The 25,820-nt window shown below is 40.1% G+C and overlaps 1 protein-coding gene across 1 annotated transcript in view; it reads right to left on the reverse strand.

Annotated features, from left to right (window-relative positions):
* Positions 1–1,871: 1,871 nt before the first annotated feature.
* NKAIN3 (sodium/potassium transporting ATPase interacting 3) overlaps positions 1,872–25,820 on the reverse strand; it is a 604,361-nt gene continuing 580,412 nt past the window's right edge. Inside the window, exons 6-7 of the mRNA XM_090282831.1 lie at positions 12,431–12,500; positions 1,872–2,108 (exon numbers count right to left, since the gene is read on the reverse strand). Of these exons, the coding sequence (XP_090138957.1) occupies positions 2,099–2,108; positions 12,431–12,500 (80 nt within the window). The 3' untranslated portion in view covers positions 1,872–2,098. The remainder of the gene's footprint in view (positions 2,109–12,430; positions 12,501–25,820) is intronic.

The following is a 25,820-nucleotide window of genomic DNA, read 5'->3' on the forward strand; positions in this document are numbered from 1 at the left end:
TAAATATTAATTTTATTCTTCTGACTGATTTTCTGTTCTTGATGTTCTATTAGCTTTCTCCATAATAATATGTATTAGTCTTGGAATTTGAATATCAAAGTTATTTTTTAATTAAGAAGTGCCATTTGTACTCTGTGCTATTTCTAATCACTTAAACATGGGCAGTTTTTCCAAGCTACGTTTTAGAAAACAGAAGAGTTTGGTGTTTCCGCGAGCCTTGCACAGTCCGTGCGTGTGTAACCAGAGCTCCAGGCAGGGTCCAACTTACTGCATTACAGTAACAACTGCCTCTTTCAGCTGTGGAGCGCTTTGCAGTCTACAGGGCAGTTTTTACCTTTTCATCTAACCCTCACCTCACCCTTGGGAGGTAGGCATTGTAGTTTCACTTTACAGATGAGGAAAACTCTATGGCTGAGATGTTCAACACTGCCCAAGGCCACAGTGGAGGACCTGGGGCCCAAAGCCTACCTTGTGTCTTCCAAGTTCTCTTTCCTTTGGCCATAGCTCTGGTTTCTCTGTATATGAAGAACTTTGGACAAGTCTCTAAAGTCCCCTAGGCTTCAGCTTCCTCAACTGCACATGACAACTTAGATTTGACCATCTCTCAGATCCCCGCTTGTTCCTCTTCACTTTGAGTTTATTCAGTAGGATGAGAAGTGATGGGCTTCTATGGGTGTCAGCTGACTGAAGGGGCACAATCCAGAGGCCTCCAGAAAGCCCACCATGGCTGTCATGAATTTGGAGGAACCAGGGAAGAAATTGTTCCATAAGTTCTGATCCTTAACAAAGTCACATAAAATATATGGACTCCACAAAAAAAAAAAAAGAAAAAAAGAAAAAGAAGGAACCTCTACACATGAAAAAATTTGTATACAATTTTAGATTGTATATAGACTGTCTTAGAAATGTATGGACCAAGTTAACAACTTCTGAATTAAATAGTGCACATATACCCCAATTGGGAGCCTATAGGAGGCCTCATCTTAGTATTCATACAAAGTGAGAAAAACTTATTTTGACATGGGAAGTAGTAATTGAAAGAAAAAGTAGTAATTGAATAGAAAAAAAAAGTGATGTATTTTCAAGACATGTTTTTTTCCATGGAACATTAGGTTTCTGAGACTAATTTCTCTGTTATTGGGGTCGGGTAGGAGAAAGCAAAGTTGGTTCAGAAGAAATCATCTTGAGAGGTATGTATAGACAATTCCACGTCATTTTAACGCTCTTTTTAAATATTATCAGAGCAATATGACTGATTACAGAGTTCTGGTTGTGATTTATGTCTCACATGCCCACAAGCTGTAGGTGTCGGTCTGACACCAGTGTCATGACTGGGATAAAAAGTAGCAAATGTGGCCCTCAGAGAGACCCATATTTCCTCAAAAGGGGAAAGGTGTCTTACTATCATTTCACTCTTCCACGCACTCATGATATATACTTTTCAGAACAGAGGAAGAACAAGATATCATGCAAGAATCTGAAATTTTCAATTGCCTTAATAATATTCTGGATTTTGGGAAGTCGAGAACAAAGGGGAACTCCATGCTTGTCTTGTGATGCTGAAAAAAATACACACTCATTCTGAAAGCCGGACCCACTATTTGTACCCATGTTTTGGCTGTCACAGCATCTAACTTCCTGTCTACTGACCCCAAGTAATGTCTGCTAACGCCAACTCCATCAGGCCTCGGATAACTGCCGCTGTCAGCAGCCCTGCCTTAACACCTCAGCAATGCAGACCTGTATTTCTCATAGAATTGTCTGTAGGTTTTCACAGCATTTTTTTTTTCTCATTCTGCATGCCTCATGTTAAATAGTGTTAAAAAATTAAAAACCATCTTTTTACAATTTACAAGTATTCATATAAGAAGAAAATTACTAAAAAAATACCCACTCAAGCACCTACAACTCATCTAGCACACAATGCTAATAACACATAGGCGGTGACTGAAGAAGTCTGTGATCTGTGGGAAAGCAGGGGCGCGCAGCCCGTCCTCTGGAAGAAAGTAAGACGTGATGCGGAGAGGAGCTTTCTGTCAGTGGTGCTTTGCTTCCTAAGTCAAGTTCAGCAGCCACGTTTCTGAATCAATGTCATTACTTATTTCGACCTAAAACAGAGAAGAGGTATTGCTTTAAAGAACTTCAAAACTGAAAACTAAATTTCCTTTCTAATGATCAGGCCTTCTCAAAATGCAAAACAGCTTTTGGGAGTGCCTTGTACTGTCTGTGTATTCAGCTATAGCAACAAGAAGCTGAAAACCTGGGCTTCCTGCATCTCACCTTAGGGCATGGCACACAGATAAGAGCATCAGAGTGAAGGACAGGTTTCTTGGGTTAAAAGTGCCAACCACTTAACAATTGAGGAGTGTTGTAAAGGTATTGCCTTTGGTTGCTGTGAGGTAAAGATGAGAGGGCAGGAGTATATCTCCAATCTACTAGATACAGCCCTAGCCTAATCTTCCCACAGCATCTTGTTGGTCGACTGCTCAAGAATGGTCCTGGTCTGGCTTTCATACCATCTAACTATTGGTCCCTTATATACATCCTATCCTGTGATGGTTAATTTTATGTGTCAACTTGGTTGGACCACAGTACCCAGCTGTTTGGTCAAACATCAGTCTAGATGTTGCTGTGAGGAGATATATATATATATATTTTTTTTTTTTTTGATAAGATTCACTTTTATATCAGTAGACTTTGAATAACGCAGATTTCCGCCATAATGTGGGTGGGTTTTGTTTAATCAGTTGAGGGTCTTCAGAACAAAGACTGAGGTCCCTTGAGGAAGAAGGAATTCTGCCTCCAGAATTCTGCCTTTGTACTCAAGACAGCAACATCAATGCTTCCATGGGTCTCTAGTCTACTGACTTTCCCTACAGATTTCAGTCTTGCCAGTCTTCACAATCACCATCTGTCTGTCTACCTGACTGTCTGTCTTTCTCCCTCCCTTCCTCACTTTCTCTGTAGATATAGATCTAGATATAAATATCTACATCTAGATACACATCTACAGGTTCTGTTTCTCTGGAATACACTGTCATCCCCAGTCATTCTTGTCCCCACATGTTTGACAAAGAATCTGCATGTTCCTGATTTTATACCAGGCACAATATTAACCTCAACACTGTGTCTGCCACATGGCTGGCACTTAATAAATATTTATTGAATATGTCTGCTCTTGTTTTTTTTTCTCTCATGAGAAAAGTCTTAGCTGATCTAAATCTTATTCATCTTTGAGGTTCAATTGAAATTTCTTCTCCTCTGTCAAAACTTTGGCTTCTACCTCAGCGGCTTTGCTTTCTCATCCTGCTAATAGCAACTCTTACCCAACAGTGGAACCCCATGTGGAGCTAATGGCACGCAGCTTCACAATTAATTGTGCTCTGATTGTCTCACTCAGAGATGTAAGTTTTCTTGCTTCTGCTACATTTGGAGCCTCATACCAGCAGAGACTGTGTTTTACACTTACATTACATCCCCACCTAGCAATTGTCTTCCATTAACTCAGTTCAATGACTCTCTATGGTGTAGAATGGACTTTTCAGTCATAACTTGAAGTAGGTGAGAACATTTCCAGCTTTCCAGTTTCACTGTGGGTAGTTTGGTAGTTTCTTTCCCTGTAAATTACATTCCCTCCTTCATGCCTCAGGAGCAGGGGTCCCTCAGGTCTCTCCTTGTGTTCTTGTCCATCCTCCTCACTTTTATTTATCTATATTTTGGAAGATGTAGCCCAATGTCCATCCCTTTTAGCTCATTGTAGTTTAACAGGAATTCCTTTTACCTTTTTTAAATTTTGCAATTTATCTGCACCACCTTTTTAAAAATAATTTTTATTTTTCAGTTACTGTTGACACACAATATTATATTAGATTCAGGTGTATATCCAGGGATTGAACATTATATAACTTACTAGGTGATCATCCTGATTAGACCAGTACCCATCTGACACCATACATAGTTATTATAATATTATTGACTATATTTCCTATGCTATACTTAGTTATACCCATGACTATTCTGTAACTACCAATTTGTACTTCTTAAGCTCTTCACCTTTTCTACCCAGTTCCCTAACCCCCCTCCCCTCTGGCAACCACCATTAACAGGTTTGAACTAAAATAAAAAAAGATGAGATTAGAGTGGCGGAATTTTTTGTACTTTTATATAACCCTCTAGTTAGAAGGGAGATTCAAGGTCCTTAAGTTTACTTATTCATCCACCAAGTGAACCTCTTCTAGAATGGTGATAAGGCAGTAGGTAAAGGTATTCCTCTTTGGTAGTAATAGTATTGGTGAGGATTCGGGGGAACTTCTAGGTAGCCACTGCATATATTTTTAACATTAACTCTGTTTATAGATAACATTTTATGCTTTTGGGCTTTAGCAACATGGATTGGTGAAGCAGCAAAATAGACTGGGTGTGTTGCTATGATGCCAGGCAGGAATTCTGGAGTATACTCCAGACATTGGGAAATATGTCTGTAAGGAATTTCACAAGAAGACAGTGAAGGAACTTTGAGAGAAGGTATCAAAAGGAAAGGCTATTGGCAATCCTGCCTTAGGTTTTAGTAACAGCTTGATATTTAAAAATCAAACATACACAGAAGTAGAGAGAATGGTATTATGAATCCCTATGTACTCACCATCCAGCTTCAACTGAAATAAAAATTAGGCTAATCAAGTTTTCAGTATTCACCACAACATTTTTTTTTTTTTTTGCTAGAGCATTTAAAAGCAAGTCCTAGAGATTATGTCACTTAATTTATCAACAGATCTCTATGATTTTTTAACTCAGTGATTCTTAACCAGGGGACACTGACCAACTGGTTATCATAATTTGGTCGGCTGTGTGTGCGGGGGGATGGTGGAGTGCTACTGGTTTCTAGTGGGTAGAAGGCAATGATGCTGTTAAATATTCCTACATGTACAGGACATCCCCTACTACAAAGAATAATCTGGTCCAGGGTTAATAGAGCTGAGTTTGAGAAACACTGCTCAAGTGATGAGAATTTTTTTCTTTTATTACCCATTCACTAGCATACTTATCAAAATAGATAATAATTTCTTAATATCTTTTACTATCTAGTCCATATTTACATTTCTCCAATTACCTAAAAACATCCAATTAGCTGGCTTGTTGAAATCAGAATCCAATAAGGTATACATATTGTGTTTGACTAATATGTCTCTTAAATCTCTTTTAATCAGTAATGTTCTCCCTTCCTTTTTTCACCTGCTCTGTACTATTTCCCACATTCTAGATTTGGCTGATCACTTCTCTGTGGTGAGATTTAACTTATTCTGTTATTCTTGTATTTTCTACACTTCCAATTCAAGGTCAGGCTTGACTTTGTGGCATGATACTTCATAGGTGGTGCTGTGTCTTCTTATTGTGCCACACCCAGAGACACATGGTATCAAGTTGTCACTCTTAATGATGCTGTGATTGATCAATGAGTCTGAATAGAAGAATATGAGTTTTTGGATCCTTCAGACCATTTTTTTCTTTTTTCTTTTTACAGATGTTTGTAGATATGTTAGCAGTTACCTGAGGATACCTACCCTCAAGGGAAAATGAATCAAATGATGAGACAGTGACATTATTTCAGAGTGTGTCTTCTGATAGGCCTGTCATTGTCTTATTTTCTATTGCTTTTCCAAGTCTCTCTGTGTCACTTTTGATGTGTGTGTGAGTGTGTGTATGTGCTTTTCTCTGTGATTTTTATGTTCTTTCTTATGTCTTGTTTCTTTCCAGAATCTGTCATAACATGGATCATATAAACATTTTTTGATATGAATATAAAATTTAAAAATATGTATACAACATAAAATTTGGTTTATGTTCACTGCCTTAAATTTTAAGGCCAGAGAATAATTTCCTTAGAAACAGGGGAAAATGAAGTTTTTACTTCTGTCAATTAATTTTTTGGGGGGGAGGTACTCTCTGTCAGCACACCACTACATATATCTAGCTTCTTGTCATTAACATCAGTGACAAGTGCTGAGAAGAATCTAGAGAATTCTGGAAAAGACTGGAATCACCACTTCCCTGGAGAACATCATTCAGACACAGGTTTCTCACTTTGGAAAAGGTTTCGTGGGCTTCATATGGCAGCATGAAAACCAGGTCAGACAAAGGTTCTAGGGGCAGTGTGTGAGGTCATGTGTCAACTGAGGTCTCTGGGTTCCAGTGACCATTGGTCATGGCAGACCCTCTTGCATGTGGCTGGCTGTACTTCTGGTGGCATCATTCCTTCCTAGGAAGGACAGTGGTGCCTGAACTACTAGTGTAGTGACGAGTCTAAACTGCACGAGCCATATAAACACAGCCATTTCATTGCTACTTGGTCAAATGGCTACACTTCAGGGTGCATTCTTACATAGTCCCCAACATGGTACAATCATTTCCTATGATGGATCAAAAAGTCACTAATACCAGTGACAAAGGGAAAGTACACCAAAGCTAGGCAAACACGAGCCCTAAGAGCTGCCCACTCTGTGCTAAGTAAGGCCGCATACAGGGAGGCCCCTCTCCCTTTGGGACAATGAAGGGGGTGCTGAGTGCATTACAGTCACCACGTTCTGCACCCCTGAGACAGCCCAGGGAGTTAATGCCTCATAAATGCCTGCATTTCCAGGGACTGATGCAAGACCCCAGGCAACAGAACTACCCTCAGTGATAGGAAAAGTGAGCCAGCCTTGGCTGTGAGCAGATTACTCTGCATGTTACAGGGGACAGACAGCACAGGAGGACAAATGTGGAAGTGTGACAGCCAGTCAAGGCAAACAGAAACAGGGTAAAGACAGAGACCTATCATTTTATTAGTCTTTAGGTACTTGGTCAGGAAATGGAGGAGTGATGGGGAAGAGGCAGAGCACAGGTTCCTTCAGCTGGGCTTTTGCTCATCCATTGCTGATGGTTACTGGTTTTTAAAGCAGGGTTGGAAAGCACATCATTCTCACCTCCTTGCCTTCTACACACACACACACACACAGACACACACACACACACAATTTGTCCTCCTGGTTTTTACTCTAGATGCTGTAAATGCAAAATGGCCTGGCACCAATTTACAGGGACCCCGCTACAAAACAGCTGTTCCCAGGAAAGCACAGATGGACGGGATGACCTCTGGCTTTATCCAGCAGCTGGTCGTTGGAGGTCATTCTCCTCTGGGCCTGGACTATTGGAGTGGAGGACCGGCAGTGAAGGTCCGGGTGGGAGCTGACTGCAGAGCCGCCTGGAATGAGGGCTAGCCTTTCTTGCCTCCTAGTACTTAGATGCAATAGCAGACACTTACTCAGCGGTGGCCACAGAACATGTAATTTTTTTTTATGTGTGTGTGTAGAAAAATTATCCTCCAGCAAAGGCAATGAGATAAGTCCAGATACCAGAAAAAAGTCAAGTGGCTATTTGGAAACCTTAGAAAAAGGTAGGCTAACAGTGATGGCAGAAGCTTTTCTCATCAGATCTTTCTGCAGTGTAGTCGGGCACCGTCCTCATAGACATTTCTAACATTGCCAGATCTCTCTGCCTCTACTGGGGAACTCGATTCCAAAACTCCACAGCTGTCTTTCTTTGATAAGCTGCCTGGGCCTAATTATTCCTAGGTGAACAATTACTGCTATATGAAGCTTAGTTTTCCCACTAGCCAGTTGCTAACCAGTTTGCTGATTTTGACAAACTTTAAAGTAATTTAGTTGCTCACAATGATGCTCCCTGATGTTCAAATCTCTTTCCTCGCTGCATGGGTTTGTGCCAAGCTATTGTTCATCCTGAGAGGTAAATCTGTTTTTGTTAGCCCTCCCCCACTGCTGCTTCCACCACAAGCTAGTTGTGGTGTAGGAGTCCCTTTCAAAGCCACCACTGGCCACATGACTGTATGCTCTAAGGACAACTCTAATGAGTAGCCCTTGCTTTCCAGCTCCTTCCTCTTAAAGTTGGTATCAGTGTAAGGTAGCAGCAAAATGGAGGAGATGCTGGGAAGACCCAGGCTGTAGCTATGTTGAGAGTCACAGCCTCTCACCAGTGGCGGTTGCAAGGTGATGGCCCCCGGCACAGGTTACCCTTGACCTGTGTGTCACATATCCCCAAGCCAGACCCGGAAGACAGTCACTGAAAGCATCTGTATAGCTTTAGGCAAAAAGACTGACCCTCTTTAGATGGAGATGCAATGGCTGCTGAGGATCTCAGGGCCACCCTACCCAGAGTCTTCAAGATTCTGGTGCTGCTTAAACATCCACTTCCTCATAAGTTTGCTCAGTTTATGTGAGATCTGTGGCAAACGCCAGATTGAAGGGTCACAAATTTCAACATTATCCTTTGCAGAATGTCCAAGCAAATTAGCCTCCATGCAGAAGATACCCATTGTGTTCTGCTTTTGATAAACTCCTCATCATCTTCCCAAAGTCAGCACAGCCATCGTCTCCCAGTAAAGCCTTCTCTCCCCAAGGGAGAGGTAAATATTCACCCTTCTGCAAAAGATTGCATTGGGGACATTGTTCTGTATCTACCTATTCTATCTAGGTCTCTCCTTCTAAATCATCAGGCACTGGAGGTCAAAGCTCAAGTATTACTCATTTTTATGTCTATAGCACCCAGCACAGAGTCAAATGTGCACTTTGTAAATAATCAATAAATAGTTGTAAATGGAACTAAATCAATTTACTTAATCAGTGGGCCTTGATAGCTTGATACCATTACTATAAAGAGAGAGAAAACATGAAAACTAAATTGATACATGAACAGCCTCACCCCTATCCTATCACCCCCCCCCAAACCCCATACACACAATCTGACTGTGGGTCCTGGAAAGACACTTTATGACTATGAGCAGTGACACAATCAAACAGGAGAATGAAGACTTCCTGTATAAGTCTGCAGCATTACCTGCGAATGGACTGTCTGTCTGTTCCTACCCACCTAGAGTTGCAAGTTATCCATCCACACACACACGTGCCTGGGAATATGCTAAAGATTCTGCTGATCCCCTTAATAAAGTAGCCTCCTCATAAAACCTGGTTTTGTACTCCACAGAGATTACAGACTTTAAAGAAAATTACAAACCAGCATTCATTCCCCTCTCTAACAATTTAGTGCAGAGGACTGGCTTTTTCTCTAATCTGTTGCTGGGTGGTGATATGGCATCACTGAACTGGGTACAACAGAATCCAGTGTAAAGGCCTTATTAAAAGAAATCAAGCAGCTGACTGATGCCAACTGGATAAACCGTGCGCTATTTGCGTCCCTGTGGGGAACACACACACTGACCTTTTAAATTGTTTCATGCACCATGATTTTTAATTCAGGTTTAGTTTGATCTTTCAGATTTCTGCTCTCTTCATGGTTGAAAGGCATTCCCTATTCATCTGACATAATAATATGCATAATCTGTCAAAGCAGAAACTTGTTCCATTATTTTATGCAGCCTGTAGTTTATGCTACATTCAGCTCAAAAGTGGGAGGGTTCAGCAGTGAACAGTGTGGTTGAGAAAACACTTTGAGGAGGTAGTAGAGTCGATCAAAGCCTTTTAGCTAATCTTTACAGGATATTTTATGTGTTCTTGATGCACAGGGATGGCAGGGACCTTAGGGAACTTAGATGGAAGTCGCTTGCCTCTGGGCCATGACAGAGAACACTCTGAGCTACACAGAGGCACATGTGTCATTCAAGTAAGAAGATTCCATATCCACATTAATCAATTGCAGTTTTTAATAACCTTCCTTAATAGAAAGATTTTCTTACATCTAACCGACATTTTTCATACTGCAGTTTCTCTGCTGAGTTACATTTTTCACAGTGGAGATGAAAGAAATCATTCATCACCTTCTTCCCGCATAACAAGTATATACAAGACTCTCCTCATCAGCACTAGGCATTGTTTCAGTTCTGTTTTCCCTTCCAATGCACAGATCATTTTTATTATTGTCTCCATCCTGACCAAGTTCCCCAGATCCACAAACATCAACTTTTGGAGAGCACCATTTATGAGCACTAGGTAGCATGAGTAATGAGGTGGTGACTGCTTAGTCCCAGAGTGTTATGCAGGGTGGATATTTTTCCAAATTGAATTTGCTTAAAAAAAAAAAACAACCCAACATTTATTTCAACACCTATCATGTGAAAAGCACAGTGCTGATTTATACATTATGTTTTCTTTATGTTTCATTCAGGTCATTCTGCCAGGAGAAAATGAATTCAACCTGGAGAGGTGGAGGAGCCAGTGTGGGCTTCCCAGGGCTGCAGTCCCAAAAAAGACAGGCAAGGGCTGCAGATTTGGGCAGAACCACCATGGCAAAGAGGCAGCAAATGTAATCTTTCACATATGTTTCTTACACCAGGGACTGTTCTACATAATTTCTTCTATTGCCATGGAATTATGGAACATTGGGCTGACAGAACAAGAAGGTCATTGGAGCAAGTCCACAATATCAGGCACGGTGATAGTTTAATCCAGGAAAGATTTCAGTTCCACCACTTACTACTAATGGGACCTTGGGAAAGTTGCCTAATGTCTATGAACCTCAGTTTCCTTCTTTGTGAAGAAGGGCTATTCATTAGTGTATTTTCATGAGGATTATGTCGTCGGCAGCCGTCCGTCTCGAGAGACGATGGTGTAGCTTCTTAAGAGTCTATCTGCACCGCCGAGAATGGCTGTGCAGTCCAACTCGGGAGTGACACGGTATCTGTCTCCTCCCGTGTTGAATCGACATCTTGCGATGACGCTGGAGTGTCCTCTCCAGTGAAGCTGAAGCTACAGAGCCTGGGCAGGGTGATATGGAGGGTCTGCTGTTGCCCATGCAGCAGACACCCCCCCTCTCTTCGCAGCTGAAGGGTCCAAGGGAAAGACGGAGTCAATACAGCTTGGCTTCAGGTGCGCCGCAGGAGTTGCCGGTGTTGACTACAACGTCAAACCACCTTAGGGACTCCGGCTCCGGATTTTCTGTCGGGGTTTACTCCCTTAGCCTTTCCCCTGAAGAGGTATGCCGCAAGGCAGCGGAGGTTTTTTGGAGTCAGAGTTTTCCTTCTCTGATGTGCCCTGACTGGGAGATCGAACCAGCGACACTTAGCTCGCAGGCCGACACTCAGTCCACTGAGCCAAACCAGCCAGGGCTAAAGGATTATGTGAGAGATAAGATATCTAAAGCCTTAAGACATGATAGCTATTATTTTATACAATTGTCTATTTGCTACTTAGAATTTTCTAGGAATGGAGTCACTGTATCTATTTTCTTGTTTTCTAGCATGTTGTCAACTAGGCGACTATAATTTCTTCCTTATACTCAGCTGAAATCTGTCCAGTTTGAAGTGGCTTTTGTTGTAGTTGTTGACATCTTTCCATGTCCTCTAGTGATGGTCAGTAAGATATTTGAGTACTAGACACAATCTAGGGAGCTTTCCATATACTATACATGCTTTATCCCATTTAATCGATCCTCTGTCCTCCCCTATGAAACAGTTATCCCACAGTGCATCTATGTGACCTAGCTGGAGCCCTACCTTGGCTTGACTCTGTTTATCTCTAAGAAAGAGTTTGGCCTGGGTTAATAGGCCCCTTCCCAGAAGGACCCAGTTAAAAGTGGCCTAGACCAAGATGGCCATGGGATTGGCCTTTCAGAAGACCTTGAACCTCTTTATAATCTATTATTAAATGACACACCCACCAGCACCAGGACAGTTGACCATCACTATGATGATGACTAGAAGGGACCATAGAAGGAGAAAAAAAAAAAAGAAGAAGCACAACCCTGGTTCTGAGAGGACCACCACCCATTTCCTCTTACTTGCGTAGACCACCCTTTATTTCTCTTCTCCTATAACTGCAACTTTTGGCCCCAGGCCCATGAGAGATTGATCTGAGAGCTCCCACTTCTCCATTCTCTGGCCATTGAGCTACTAAATAAAGCTTGTGCTCACCTTTGGTTTTATATTTGATTTTGCAACACCTAATGGAGAAAGAACCTGCTTGGGGTCCTGGAAAGGGGGATTTTGCCTCTTGGGTAACAAAACCACATTACAGGTAAGAGAACCAAATCTCAGAGATGTCAAGGAAGGCCCCTGAGACCACACACATGGAGACTGGATTCTAACCTAGCCTTTTTCCCTTTTCCCTCTGCCACGGTGCACCCAAGATATATATTTAGTCTCTCTTCTGTGGACTAAATAATTGCTTTTTTTTCCTATTTGGCAATCAACTACTGATTTAAAAAAATGTCATTTTAGAAACATAAATCATGTTACCCATTTCAAATCCTTTTTAGAATGAATAATAATGATGATGTTGGGTTACATGTAAAAGGTGTGTTTTAAATATGAGTGGAAAATTAAACCAATGATTAGTAGTAGCAGGTCCAAATTATTTCAGTTTTTGTTAGTTTTGACCACGTTAGAAGGATTAATATTTTTCCATCTCATGACACCTTTACTTACAGGTTAACAGGCTTTAACTCAACATGATCCTGGTAGTAGGAGTGTGCATCAAGTCCACCTATGAAATCAACTGAAAATATAGCCCAATATGAATAAATGTGTAAATAAAAACACACATCTTAGTAGGTGTTTAAAATAGAACACATACAAATAATACTAACAAAAATACCTATCACAAAATGGAAAAACATGTGTTTAATATAAAGAACAGTTCAAAACATTATCAATGGTCAAAAAATGGGGAAAATTTAAGAAATACAAAGTTGGCATCTTAGGGACTAAAAATCCGGTTGCTATTGTTTTTAGTGAAAAATGAAGTCACATTAAATACCATTAGATTTAAAATAATGTGTTTGTCCTTAGGCATACAGCTATACCCTCTCCTTCAATATATCAAAAGATATAGCTTCTCATTTTGTTGCCAGAATCCATTTTTATCCTTAAGAATATTTATTGCATCATTAGAAAGACCTTTGAGAGTCACATAATCTGTGTCCATGCTTTCTGTCCTCAGACCATCCTTGATGAATAGGCATCTGTCTTTTGCAAAGAAGGTTTCATCTCCTCTCTGGTAGCACAGTACTTGCCCCACAATGTGTATAGAATCACTGTTCTGGGTAATAATCATTCTAAGTTTTTCCTGTCTTGATCACAGCCTCTGTCTTTCTTTTCCAATCCTATTGTCCATGGCTAATCTTAGTTCATTTTTCCTGTTTTATTTTTAGCCCATTAAAACATTAATTACTTTATACCAAGCTTTTGTTTTTTATAGCACTTTAATATTAGCCAGTTCATAGGCATATAGGGACACTGAACTGTGTGTGTATATGTGTGTATAGATTTACGGCATGAGAAAGATATTATATTATATCCTCAGTTCAAGACAGGTATTTCAGTGAACATTGATCTAGGGAGAGATGACTTAGCCTAGAAGCTTTATTGAATCCATGACCCACTTAAGCTCTAGCCACTCTTATCTGTCCCTGACCTGCTTTATCTTTTGCCTCCATTGGAGAAGCTGAGATAAGACTGGGTCAATCAATGCTTCACTAGATCACTGTGTAGACAGAAGCCTTGGAGTCCCATGGGGTATATAACAACCAGGTCAAAAGAACCATCTCCAGATCAACCCCAGGGAAACCAGAGAAGCCTGAAGATTTTCTTTTTTCTTACCAAGTTGTGTAAGTTCCCTGGACACTACCTTAGGAGAAAGTGAGATGGGAGTGAATCTGAGGCATTGAAGAGATTTTCCCAGGAAGAATAAGCAGTACCTAAAGGGGCCATTTAAGGAATCAGATTAGACCAAGGTCGCCTGGGTCATTTGGGTGATTTGATGTTTCACCAACAAATTCTGTACAAGATGTGATGCATGAGTGGATGCAATGTTGTGATGAAGCTGCCAATTGTTGGTAGCCCATAGCTGCGGACTTCTCAATCATCTGAATAGTTTCCACAGAGGAATGTTCAAGCTTAATGCAAAAGTTTATGCAGACTCATTGCTCTACTCGCTCAGTCATTTTTAGTGTGATAGCCACATAGTACACATACTCACAGAATGGCATCTATTGTCCCCACTAAGTAAAGTGAAGTCATCATTGTTCACACATGTGCATTCCAGTCCACTCTCCTTGGCTGCCAGGTTACATCGATGTCACACAAACCTTTTTGGTTATATTAACAATGGCTAGACTTTTCTGGAGATATGTATATGTATATAATGTAGTTTAGCCCAAATACTTTCCCAGGCACTGTTATTTTACTTACATTCAGTGTATCTTTCTTTGCCAAATATTTTACAAGACAAAACATAAATTGTATCTATTTATTATTCTTTTCACCAAATATAGATGCAAATTTTTAGACTTTCTCACAATTTAGCTTCTTTCTATTCTGATGCAGAATAGAATCTTGTCTCAAGTTGAGATAAATATTTCAAAAGGAAATTATAAAATTTCAAATGAAATCTTGTACAACATTTGAGCTCTCATTATTTAATTTGTTCAGTTCTCTTGCTTTTGTGTGCATAAATTTCAAAGTTCTCCTTTTAATAAGCTTTCAGTTATTGCCATTTATTAAAAGCTTTAAAAGATGATTTTGGAGATGCTTCATTTGTTGAATGATTCAATTTAAATATTCCAAGTGATCTTGAATATCAAGCAACTAATATGTAGAAGTCTCATTTATAAAAATGCTCGCAACCATTGTGAGAACTTAGATTAATTTACAAAGTAGTTCTTTAAAGGCTTAAGTGTTCCTAACTCTGACTGAAGGAGAGATGCAAAGAGAGAAAGTGTGTTTTGCTATCCTGTTCTTTTTGTTTGTTTTCAATATCAACCTCATTACAAAAATATTCTCAGGAAAATGCAAATAAGAACCACAGTATGGCGCTACTTTATACCCACAAAGCCAGAATTAAAAAAAAATTAGATAACAACAAATGTTGATGAGGATGTGGAGAAATTGGAACCCTCACACATTGCTGGTGGGAATGGAAAACAGGCAGTTTCTATGGTTAAACATAGTTACCATATGACCCAGTTATACATACCACTCCTAGGTATATATCCAAGAGATATGAAAGCATATGTCCACACAAAAAATTTGTTCACAGTGTTATAGTAGCATTATTCATTATGGCCAAAAGGTGAAAAAAATCCAGTTTATTTACCTTAACGTGTGTGTGTGTGTGTGTGCGTGTGCATGTGTGTATAGATAGATATACATTTTGAAAACTCGAGTTTCTATTTTCGTTGTTAGAATATTGCATACAGCTTTATTGGGAAGCAATTATAGATGACCTGTGCACCTGAATTACAAATACATTTTTGTTTCACAAATTTCTTAATTTAATAAGATGTCTATGTTTTTTAAATCTATAATATTGTGCTCCACCAAAATTTGTATTATTACCACAAAATAAATAATTTTATCTTTAGGATTTACTTCTTAACTGAATTAGCACACCATTTAAAATAAAATTAGATGTGTTAGCTTAGATAGAATGAATGTCTATTAAGTTTTACTTTGATTCTATGAATTGGATTAAAAAATGAAACCATATTTGTAAAGTTAATTGGTTTTCTGCTGAAAGCATCTGATGAACTGATAAAATACTGGTGCTTTCCCAGAGTTCTGTGGGAAGTTCTCTCCCACTCCAGGAGGCGGCCCAGTTCTCTCCACTGATGCCATCTACCAGCTCTGGTCTGGGGCACCAAGCTGCTTGTAGGAGCCAAACTTCCAGCACTTCTGAAATGGGGTACATTTCTTCCCCACAGCCCAGGGTTTGGAGCTAGGGGAAGGAGATAATACAGCATTTAAGGTACTTTGCATATCTATGGCCAGCTGATAGCTAGATAATAGCTGTGCTACAGCCCAGGGGTAAAAGGTATACTGACTTTCAGGCTTTAAAAAGAAGGGCAGGAAATGTTGGGAGGGAGAAGCATAATGGAAGTGGGTGCCATGTGAGAAGCAGCAAGCAGCTATGCAGTTTACAGTCAGGAGTTGGCCATGTGGCCTGGGCTAGTAAGAAAGCAGGCATGTTGCTGCTTTGATTGTTCCTGCTCCAACTGACTCTGAAGTCACCAAGGACTCCACCTTGCAGACCTGGACTCTATCTGGACTCTTGGAACTCAGGGTACACAGAGAGGACACTCTCTTAGAACTTGTGCCTTTCTTAGGCTTTACCATGACCCAGAGTAACACAGCATATGCCTTCCTGCCTTCCTGGACTATTGTACAGAGGCTGAAGACAACATACCCGCCAGGTCCTGAAAGAGAGAGCTGACAGATAAGGGATGGGGAACTATTTGGCTTGGTTTTGGTTTATAGCGTTTTGGGGAGCAAGGGAAGTGCTGGGTCTCGGGGGAGAACAGGGCTCTGAGCAGGAGTGCTCCCAGCTCCCCCAAGGTTGGACTATTGTAAATAAAGACCTGTTTTTCTCGACACTAATTGTTGGGTCATACACTAAGGCACCGTGTGACCAAGCCCCAGTTTGCTCAGTAATATTTCCCCTACTTTCATTGAGCACAGGAAAGAATTAGTCATCTCTGCCACCCCTGTCCAGCTTCTCTCTTTTTAATCCATTGACCTCCACACTGCTTGAAAGGAAGGTGCTAATTACCTTGCTCATTTAAAGATTTGGGAAGAAGTGGGTGGTGGTATTGGTCTTCCAGATTTAATCATGTGTTAAAAAGAGAATTCTATCATTGCATTTACATCTTGCACACCTTGAGGAAACTAGTGCAGAAGCCTGAAGTACAGTCAATTTACCTGGATCATCTTAATATAACTACTACTAATAAAGTTTAATCTGTAAACTAAATAATCTAGGCCAAAATCTAGGCATCCCAGATAGGATGCCAGGGCACCTTGTGTAAACAGAGACTGTTTCAACCAAACCAGGATGTATGGTCACCCCTGCGGACGGCACTGTGAATGAGCTACATTTTCTATGCATGTACGAATCCTAGTGTGACATAAAATTTGCAAAAACTTAAAAATAAAAGATTACATATTGGTAAACGTTAAGTGATCAAGCTTCCGGAACTGGACAAGACTATAAAAAAATATGTAGCTGTTAAAGAGGAATCATTGAAAAGTAGATAATTAAGAAACTGAGAACATTAAGAACCTTTTATGGCTGGGACACAACAATGTGGCTTTTTTGGCAACAAAAACCTACAAGTCAATGAGATAATGATATTTCCATACTAAAAAAAGAGGTTTTTTAATTCATATGCCAACACTTTACATTTGCCAGAGTGAGAAGACAGTTCAAGTAAAGGGGTGAATTGAAGTGTAAATGAAGGGCAAGTTTACAGATTCTGAAAGCTTTTCTTTTTAATGATGTCAAATGCTTTAAAGAAAAATTGAAGAATTTTTTAAAAAAGATGACTTAACAAAAGACTTCAAAACAACTCAGTAGGAAAGTCCTTCAGCTTTTAAGTTTGCAGAAAGGTAGTCCTACTTTACCGTTAAGAAAGTAAAGCAACTATGCATTCTAAAATTCACTTCAACAAGAAAAATATGAGATGCTAAAATGCTGAATTAAGTAATTTCTCCAGTAGTAGAATAAGGACATGAATTCCATTAGTCACAAAAAGAAATAGAGAAAGCATGGATAGGTTTCAGAGGTAGTCATGAGGCCTAAGATAGTTAGGAAGGAGGAAACTCTGGTGGCACCCCAGGGCTAAGACAAAGAACAGGAATATCAGACAGAGACCCTGTTCTAATACCGGTTTTCCCCACTTTCTGGAAAAGCGATGAATCATGGTGAATCATGACTGCACTTGTACAGAAGATACTACATGACCCCTGCTTCATTATAATAGTGTTATAATAAATTAGCGTAGAGGGACTGCCTTCCCCAGTGGCCAAGCAAGGAAAATTATGGGACACCACCTGAGCGGTAGCTTAAAAGTAATATAACTTCTTGTACATGTGCAATAAAAAAGCCTGCCAAAACTAGCTAGGAAATACCCGCCCTATAAGAATAGAATCCCTCCAGCCCCTGAGGTCAATCTCTGCTCAGAGTTGATCCGCTCCCATGTTCTGTGGAGTGTACTCTTGCTTAATAAATCTGGGCTCTCGCAATCACCAAGAATCTGGTTACTGTGCCCACCTGCGACACTCAGGAAGGATGGTTAGAAAGGAAACATCCACCACATAACGGAGCTGAGGCACAGAATGGCAATGGAAAAAGTTGGAAAACAGAAGAAAGCCTGGGCAGAGTGCAGTGGGGGTTGTGGGGACAGCTTGTTGGGTGACCTGCAGGACAATCAAGTTGAATTTCATATTTTCTGGTTATTAAAATCTTGATTGTTGCTAGGTGGCAGAGGGGTGGGAAATGAGCAAAAATGTGAAGGGGATTAAGAAGAACAAAATTCCAGTTATAAAAATAGCCACGGGGATGTGAAGCACAGCATAGGGAATATAGTCAATAATAACTGTGTATGGTGCCAGGTGGGTGCTAGACTTATTGGGATGATCACTGTATAAGTTACATAAATGTCTAATCACTATGTTGTACACCTGAAACAAATATAATATTATATGTCAACTGCAATTGAAAAATAAAACTTTAAAAAGTCTTGAAATTTAGGACAAAAATTTAGCTCAATTAAGAGTTGACATCAATTGTTCAGAAAAGCCAGTTACACAGAACATTACTCTTTACTCATTCTTGGAAACTATGTGACTATAAAAGATCCTACAGGGAGGGCCTGTAGCCAGGAAACCCGTTGTTTGCAATCCTTTCAAATGTGTTTCTTGTGACAATTTCCAACAGCTCAGCCAAGCAACTTCTTGGAAAAAATTTGTTACTTGTTACCTAATATCCTGACAAGAATTCTCACTGACCTGAAAGGATTAATCGCAAAGCTACTTGAGATTTAAAGCAACATCTACCATACAAATACAGGCTTGTTTTTCAGTTGTAAAAGTTACACAAGCAATTGTGGCTATTCCAGTAGACTACAGGAAACTTTTCCGTCATAAATAAAATTTCCAATAGATAACTCAGTGCGAGTGGCCCAATTTTGTACTCAGATATTGCAAACCTGGCTGACTTAATACACCTAAAGCAATAGCTGAGGGCCCTGCCCAGTGAAGTGAGCACTCAAGCAGTCACTTCTCTCCCAAGTTTCACTGTAGAGTATTCACTGAATAACTAAGCAGGATGTAGGTGTTTTGTTTCTGATCCAGCTGTGTTGCATGATGCCTTGTCACTGAATTGAGGAACACTGAGTTTCTCTAACATTGCCTTCAGCTCAAAATAATGAAAAGACCTAGAACAATGGGGACCAATTAACATACTTATTCTGAATTTGTCTTTCATTGTTCCTGTTCTGTAGTTATTCGTGGGCAGCCCTCCGTCTCGAGAGACGATGGTGTAGCTTCTTAAGAGTCTATCTGCACCGCCGAGAATGGCTGTGCAGTCCGACTCGGGAGTGACACAGTATCTGTCTCCTCCCGTGTTGAATCGACATCTTGCGATGACGCTGGAGTGTCCTCTCCAGTGAAGCTGAAGCTACAGAGCCTGGGCAGGGTGATATGGAGGGTCTGCTGTTGCCCATGCAGTAGACCCCCCCTCTCTTCGCAGCTGAAGGGTCCAAGGGAAAGACGGAGTCAATACAGCTTGGCTTCAGGTGCGCCGCAGGAGTTGCCAGTGTTGACTACAACGTCAAACCGCCTTAGGGACTCCGGCTCCGGATTTTCTGTCGGGGTTTACTCCCTTAGCCTTTCCCCTGAAGAGGTATGCCGCAAGGCAGCGGAGGTTTTTTGGAGTCAGAGTTTTCCTTCTCTGATGTGCCCTGACTGGAAGATCGAACCAGCGACACTTAGCTCGCAGGCCGACGCTCAATCCACTGAGCCAAACCAGCCAGGGGTCTCTGTAGTTATTAGGACTGTTCTAATAAGCATTTATGTTGCAAGTTGCCAGCAAGAATGTCTTACAGAAGCACTGCTCAAGCCTTAAAGAACTCATATATTGGAGCTATTACATTGTGATTTGCTTGTTCTGTGTTACGATTTCCTAAGAGTAAAATCAGGGTGGAAGCTCAATACCAACTGAGTTCCTGCAGAGAGACCCTTAAAAGCCTAGAGAAAGGATTTTGCAGCACCCCACAGGTAATGAGTGCTTTAGGAGAGACCCTTTATTACAGAGGTGGCTGGCAACTAAACTCTGTCCGTGTTACTAGGGAATGAGCTACTCGATTGGAAGAATCTGGCTTTCAGAGGGCAAGACACAGGCCACAGATGAGATGCTCCCAGAGGCACAATGATGGGTCTGCCGGGCACAGTGAACTTCACAATGCCCTGAAATACCCTTGTTGCCCAGAGTGGATGATTGGGGCTAGCCTGCCACTTCCCCGGGAGAACTTTATGAGCTCCAAGAGCTGTTCATACGGAGCATGATATCCAAGTGCAAGCTCTATGGCTATTCATTGCTGTTCTCTTTATGATGCCGAAAGTTTAAGATTTCCTCCATTTGTGAAAAAGCATGGGAAACTGAAGAAAGAAAGCACGTGGGAACAAGGAGATGCTCCAGGATAAGTCATCCCCAGGCGGAAGGGCAGAGTATGCAGTCCCATTGACTGAGTTGTCCAGATCACAGCTTTCTAACATTTTTACCTCTTCTGCTTGGTAACATCCATGCAAAATGGCCTCTCTCACTTCTGTTCTGTTCCCCTCAGTCCCAGGTACTGACAATGAGAAATGATAGGGTTCAGTTGTCCCTGATGACAGTTTGGTTTGGAAAACACTGAAAATTGTCACTGGAGGGTCTGAAAGCAACCCCAGGACTCCTTGTGCTGGGAAAAGAGAGAGGAGGCCATAAGTGACCAGTAGTCTTCAACATGGGGAAGGCGTGCCCAAACTTCCCAAATGGTGTGTAGGTGTGCATAGTTTAAAGGAGTCAATTCCTAGGGCCTTAATTCCATAATTTCTGTGTCCTTAGAAAGCACGTGTGGCCCTTCTGGTTCCAGGTTTTCTCATTCTCTTCCACATTCGTATTCTCCCCACTTTACAAGGAAAGCATTTATCTCAGCCACCCAGGAATCTCATCCCGGTGCACCACCCCGGGGGAACATCCTCCAGAGCACCAAACAGTGTGGCAATTTTAATTTTCTGTGATCACAAAATAATAGCTACTCATGACAAGGTAGCTCGTTTCTAAATTTTTGCTTCCAAAATAATTGGAGCACCTAACTGACTCATTAGCTGTAGTACTTTAAAAATAATTTTTAACTAATAGATGACTATCTATGCTTTAACATAAATATCAGCCACTTTATCTGTAATTTCACTCTTCCTCCTTGTCCTTTCTCCTTCCCTGCTTTGTTTTTCTATTTTCTACTTACTACTATTTGGCACACTATACATTTTACTTTAAAAATCTTATTTGTTGTCTGACTCCTTTACTACAATTTAAACTTTGTCACGTAAGAAGTTTTGTTTGATCTTGCCTGATTTTTTTCTCTGCTGGAATAGTGCTGGGTACAACATGGGCCCTCAAAACTTATTGGGAAAAGAAGGAATTATAATAATTGAGTGAGACTGCTGTAACAAAGTTCCTCTCATTTTCATATTTTTCCCCCCTGTGAACAAGGGTTCTGTAAAAACAACATTAGGGCCAGATATTTGAAAGTACCTTAGGTAGCCTATCTCATTCTAGAAATAACTAATATTCATCCATGAATACGTGAGATAATTGAAACAAAACTCTCAATTTCATTAAAAGGTGCTTTTCCTACAAATATTTCATTTTCTGTTTAAGTTGTTCTTTGGATGGGGTTATTATTATAGTTATTGACTATCAACATGTTTGAGCAAACATAACTATATTACATGTATCAATAAATATATTTATGTTTACTCAGTCATGTTGATAGTCAATAATTATTCAGTTGTCCCTTGAGCAACAAGGGTGTGAACTGTGCAAGTGCACTTATACGCTGATTTTTTTCCTTCTGATTTTCTTAATAATATTATATTTCCTCTAACTTACTTTATTGTAAGAATACTGTTTATAATACATATAACATGTAAAATATATTAATTGACTATTTGTGTAGAACTTCTGGTGAACAATAGGCTATTAGTAATTAAGTTTTCAGGGGGTCAAGAGTTATAAGTAGATTTTTAACTGTGCAGGGGGTTCAAAGCCCAACATTAAATATAAATCCATCCAAAGAAAAACTTTAACACTTAAAATCTGGTCACAGGAAGAAAACTAAGTTTTTACTCAAAAAACTAAATAAAGATATTTGCTAGTCTTCTAAACTGAATATAATAAAATATATTTAGAGAAATTAAAGATGTCTTAAGCAAATTGAAGAATATAAAACATTCATAGATTGTGAAACTCAATATTATAAAGATATAATTTGATCTGTAGATCAATTAATCTATGGATTCAAAGCAATCCCCATAAAATTTCAGCAGTTTAATCAAAGTGCTGATTTTAATGCAAAGGCTCAAGATTAATTAAGACAGTCTTGAAGAAGAGTAAACCATGAGAGTTTCTAACTTAATATTTAAGATTGATAACTGGATTTTATATATATTAAGAAGCTTTATTTATTAAAAGGTAACATTAAGAATGAAATACATTTTTTAAAAAAAGAATGAACTTCTAACATAAATAATTTTGCATTGAAGAAATGTATGATAAATTAAAAACTTTTAAGAATAAACATATTACATTAGAAAACAGTTTTATGGATGAAGTATAATGAAGGTATAAGTTCAAAAAGAAAATAAAACAATTTAAGGTTCTAACTGTTTATTAAAGCTTTTTAAATGGATGATAATGGGTATTAAATTACTATGGCATTTAGATTCCATGGGATACATTCAAATGAGTAATGATTCAGTTTTATTATTAAATATTATAGTGATTTTGTCATGTGTCAGTTTATCTCAGCTGGAATTATGTTTCCTGAATCCCCCTCTCTATGTGGTTCTGAGTTAGGGTTGGCACAAGAGTCATTTGTGTGGTATGGAAGACAGATGTGAAGCAGAGTTTCTGTGTTCAGAAGTTGGTCTGGAGTCCCAGGCTCTACTGCAGCTTGAAAATGGAGAGCTGACAGCCAAGAGCAAGACATGCCTGACAGACTACAGAGGGACCACTCTACAGCTCAGGGGATGCCAGTGGGAGACATGGGAGGAAATGCGGGTGTCCAGCCCGCTCCTCACATCCTGCATCATGGCATCAATTTTGATGTCAGAAGCAGTGCTGGGAAAGGATAACCCTCCTGAACTGAACACCTTATGTGGCTGAGAAATTCCTGAAATGGTGGGTTTTCCTGGAAGTGACAACCATGAGGAAGAAATGCTAATCTGGTTTTGTGAAAATAAGGGAAGTTACATTTTTGTTTTTTTATAATCATATCCATGACATTTGTCTTATATCAAATTCTCTTACATTTTATTGAGTGAGACTTTTATAATGGTGGATCCTTCCAATTTTATTGTATGGACAGTCATACAGAATTTTACAGTTATTAAAATTAAACAGTTTGTTCAAAGTTTTGTGGTATTTGAATTGGATCCTGAGACTGGTTCTATTATCCTAATGATAAACTTTGCATATTTAGTGTTCTGTGCTAAAACAAGATGATTGATTTGGAGCAAAATCATTGGGTGTATTACATTACACGTTACTCCCCATATCCACTTAAATTTCAGTGGGCTAGCCCATTATTTTTCTCCACATTGTGCAAGTCATTTATACTCTCACCCAATACTTAAATACGAATGTTCTGGTTTTAATCTAGTGAGTGACCAGTATCTTTTCCTTTATCTTTTATAAAGAATGTAATTCTTCTTGTTCAGAGAAGGAAAACTCTGACTCCAAAAAACCTCCGCTGCCTTGTGGCATACCTCTTCAGGGGAAAGGCTAAGGGAGTAAACCCCGACAGAAAATCCGGAGCCGGAGTCCCTAAGGCGGTTTGACGTTGTAGTCAACACCGGCAACTCCTGCGGCGCACCTGAAGCCAAGCTGTATTGACTCCGTCTTTCCCTTGGACCCTTCAGCTGCGAAGAGAGGGGGGGTCTGCTGCATGGGCAACAGCAGACCCTCCATATCACCCTGCCCAGGCTCTGTAGCTTCAGCTTCACTGGAGAGGACACTCCAGCGTCATCGCAAGATGTCGATTCAACACGGGAGGAGACAGATACCGTGTCACTCCCGAGTTGGACTGCACAACCATTTTAAGAAGCTACACCATTGTCTCTCGAGACGGATGGCTGCCGACGACGAGAATTCTTCTTGTTGGAAAGAAAGGCACAACTCTGTGTTGGAAAGCATGTTGGCCTTTGGTACCTGACAAAGCTGGATCCCATATTAGTTGCACTTCTTACAGGCTACATGAGCTGGAAAAACGTCAGGGTACTGTCTCTAAAATGAGGACAATGACTGCCTAGCAGGGTGTGGCTGCCCTAGATGAGACAAGGACCCTGAAGTGGGAAGACACAAAGCGTACAGCAAACAGCAGGCTGTTATTGACATTATTGACACGTTTATCTTATTCTGGCAACACATTCCCATGGCCTATTGATTTCAAAATTTTCAAAAGCTTTGTTTAGCTGAGGATAACAATGATTTTCCAGAATTCCTACATTTCCTTCCCCCTAGTTCCCAGAAGACTGTCTGTCCTTGAGAAAGCTGTATTGAATTTGTGTCTAGTTTGATTTTCTCATATTTGGAAAGAGGAGCTACTTTGGAGGAGGGGAAATTGATTAGTGTGTCACATTTCAAAACCTGAGATTTCATCATCTATGAGCACAAGAAAAAAATAAAGCTCAGTGGAAGCAGAATTCGTGGGGTTAAGTGTCAAGTAGAAGCAAGGCTCACCCTCTGTCCAGGGCTGGTGTTGGGTATTCCATCCGTGTGCTCAAGTCAGGGCAAGTGACTCACCCAGTACACACATGACCTGTCTGTGTGCATGTGGGGCACTCTCATCCCCACTTGCTTAGCTTTGAACAGCATTGCTTTTATTCCCTGCTCCTTTTCCCCTACAATAGCACAAACACTGAGGGGAGATCTCTATTTCTCCTGGTCTTTCAATTACTACATAGGATTCTTTGTAGGTAATATATCCTCTTTGTGCACTTTTCCCCTAATGTTTTCAGTGTTCTTCCTTTGGATGCAGTGATATGGTAATTCTAGTTACTTTGCAAGGATCCCCTGGACTATCTTTAGTATTTTGTCTTTGATTCTTGTATGGAGGGAAGCTGGTTAGTATATACTGTGTCCCTACAGAGTGCTTTCATAATAAGCAACTACTTCTGTGACTTCTTTCCTTGCTCTGAGTTGCAAGCCATATCACATTTATAAGGATGTCTGTAGCATATTGGTTCCCACCATCCTACCTCTTCAACATGCATACACTTCTTTGTTTCTATTTTCTCATATTTGGTAAGAAAGCAGCTAGTTCTCTTCCCCACCCCCTGCCACATGCCTTTCTTACTTTGGTCATCTTCAATAGTACATTTTCTATTCTCTTTAAAGTTACTCAGCTATTGTAAACCCATACAAATTGTGCTTTATTTTCCTAAAGTGGAAGATTAACCCTTCAGTTAATCCTCATTAGTGATTGGATGGAATGGCTCTTGTCAACTACAGTTTGCCTTTTTATAATTTTTCAATTAGTCTGTTCAGAATCACTGGTGGCTGAAGGCCATTTTGTCACAACTTTTGGGCTTATTAGGAACAACATTTTATTCTAGAGAAAACAAGATTTAAAAGAAATGATGAACATAACTCCCTTTCCATTTTTGGAGCTCCCTTTTCATTTTCATTTGGCTGCATTTCCAGCTTTTGTTCCTCTCGTGGGTTCAGATCTCTGGAATCAAATGTTCCCATAATCAGTGCTGACAGTTTCTTCCC

The sequence above is a fragment of the Furipterus horrens genome, unplaced genomic scaffold (assembly GCF_987537825.1).
Source record: "Furipterus horrens unplaced genomic scaffold, mFurHor1.1.pri manual_scaffold_7, whole genome shotgun sequence".
Taxonomy (NCBI): Eukaryota; Metazoa; Chordata; class Mammalia; order Chiroptera; family Furipteridae; genus Furipterus; species Furipterus horrens.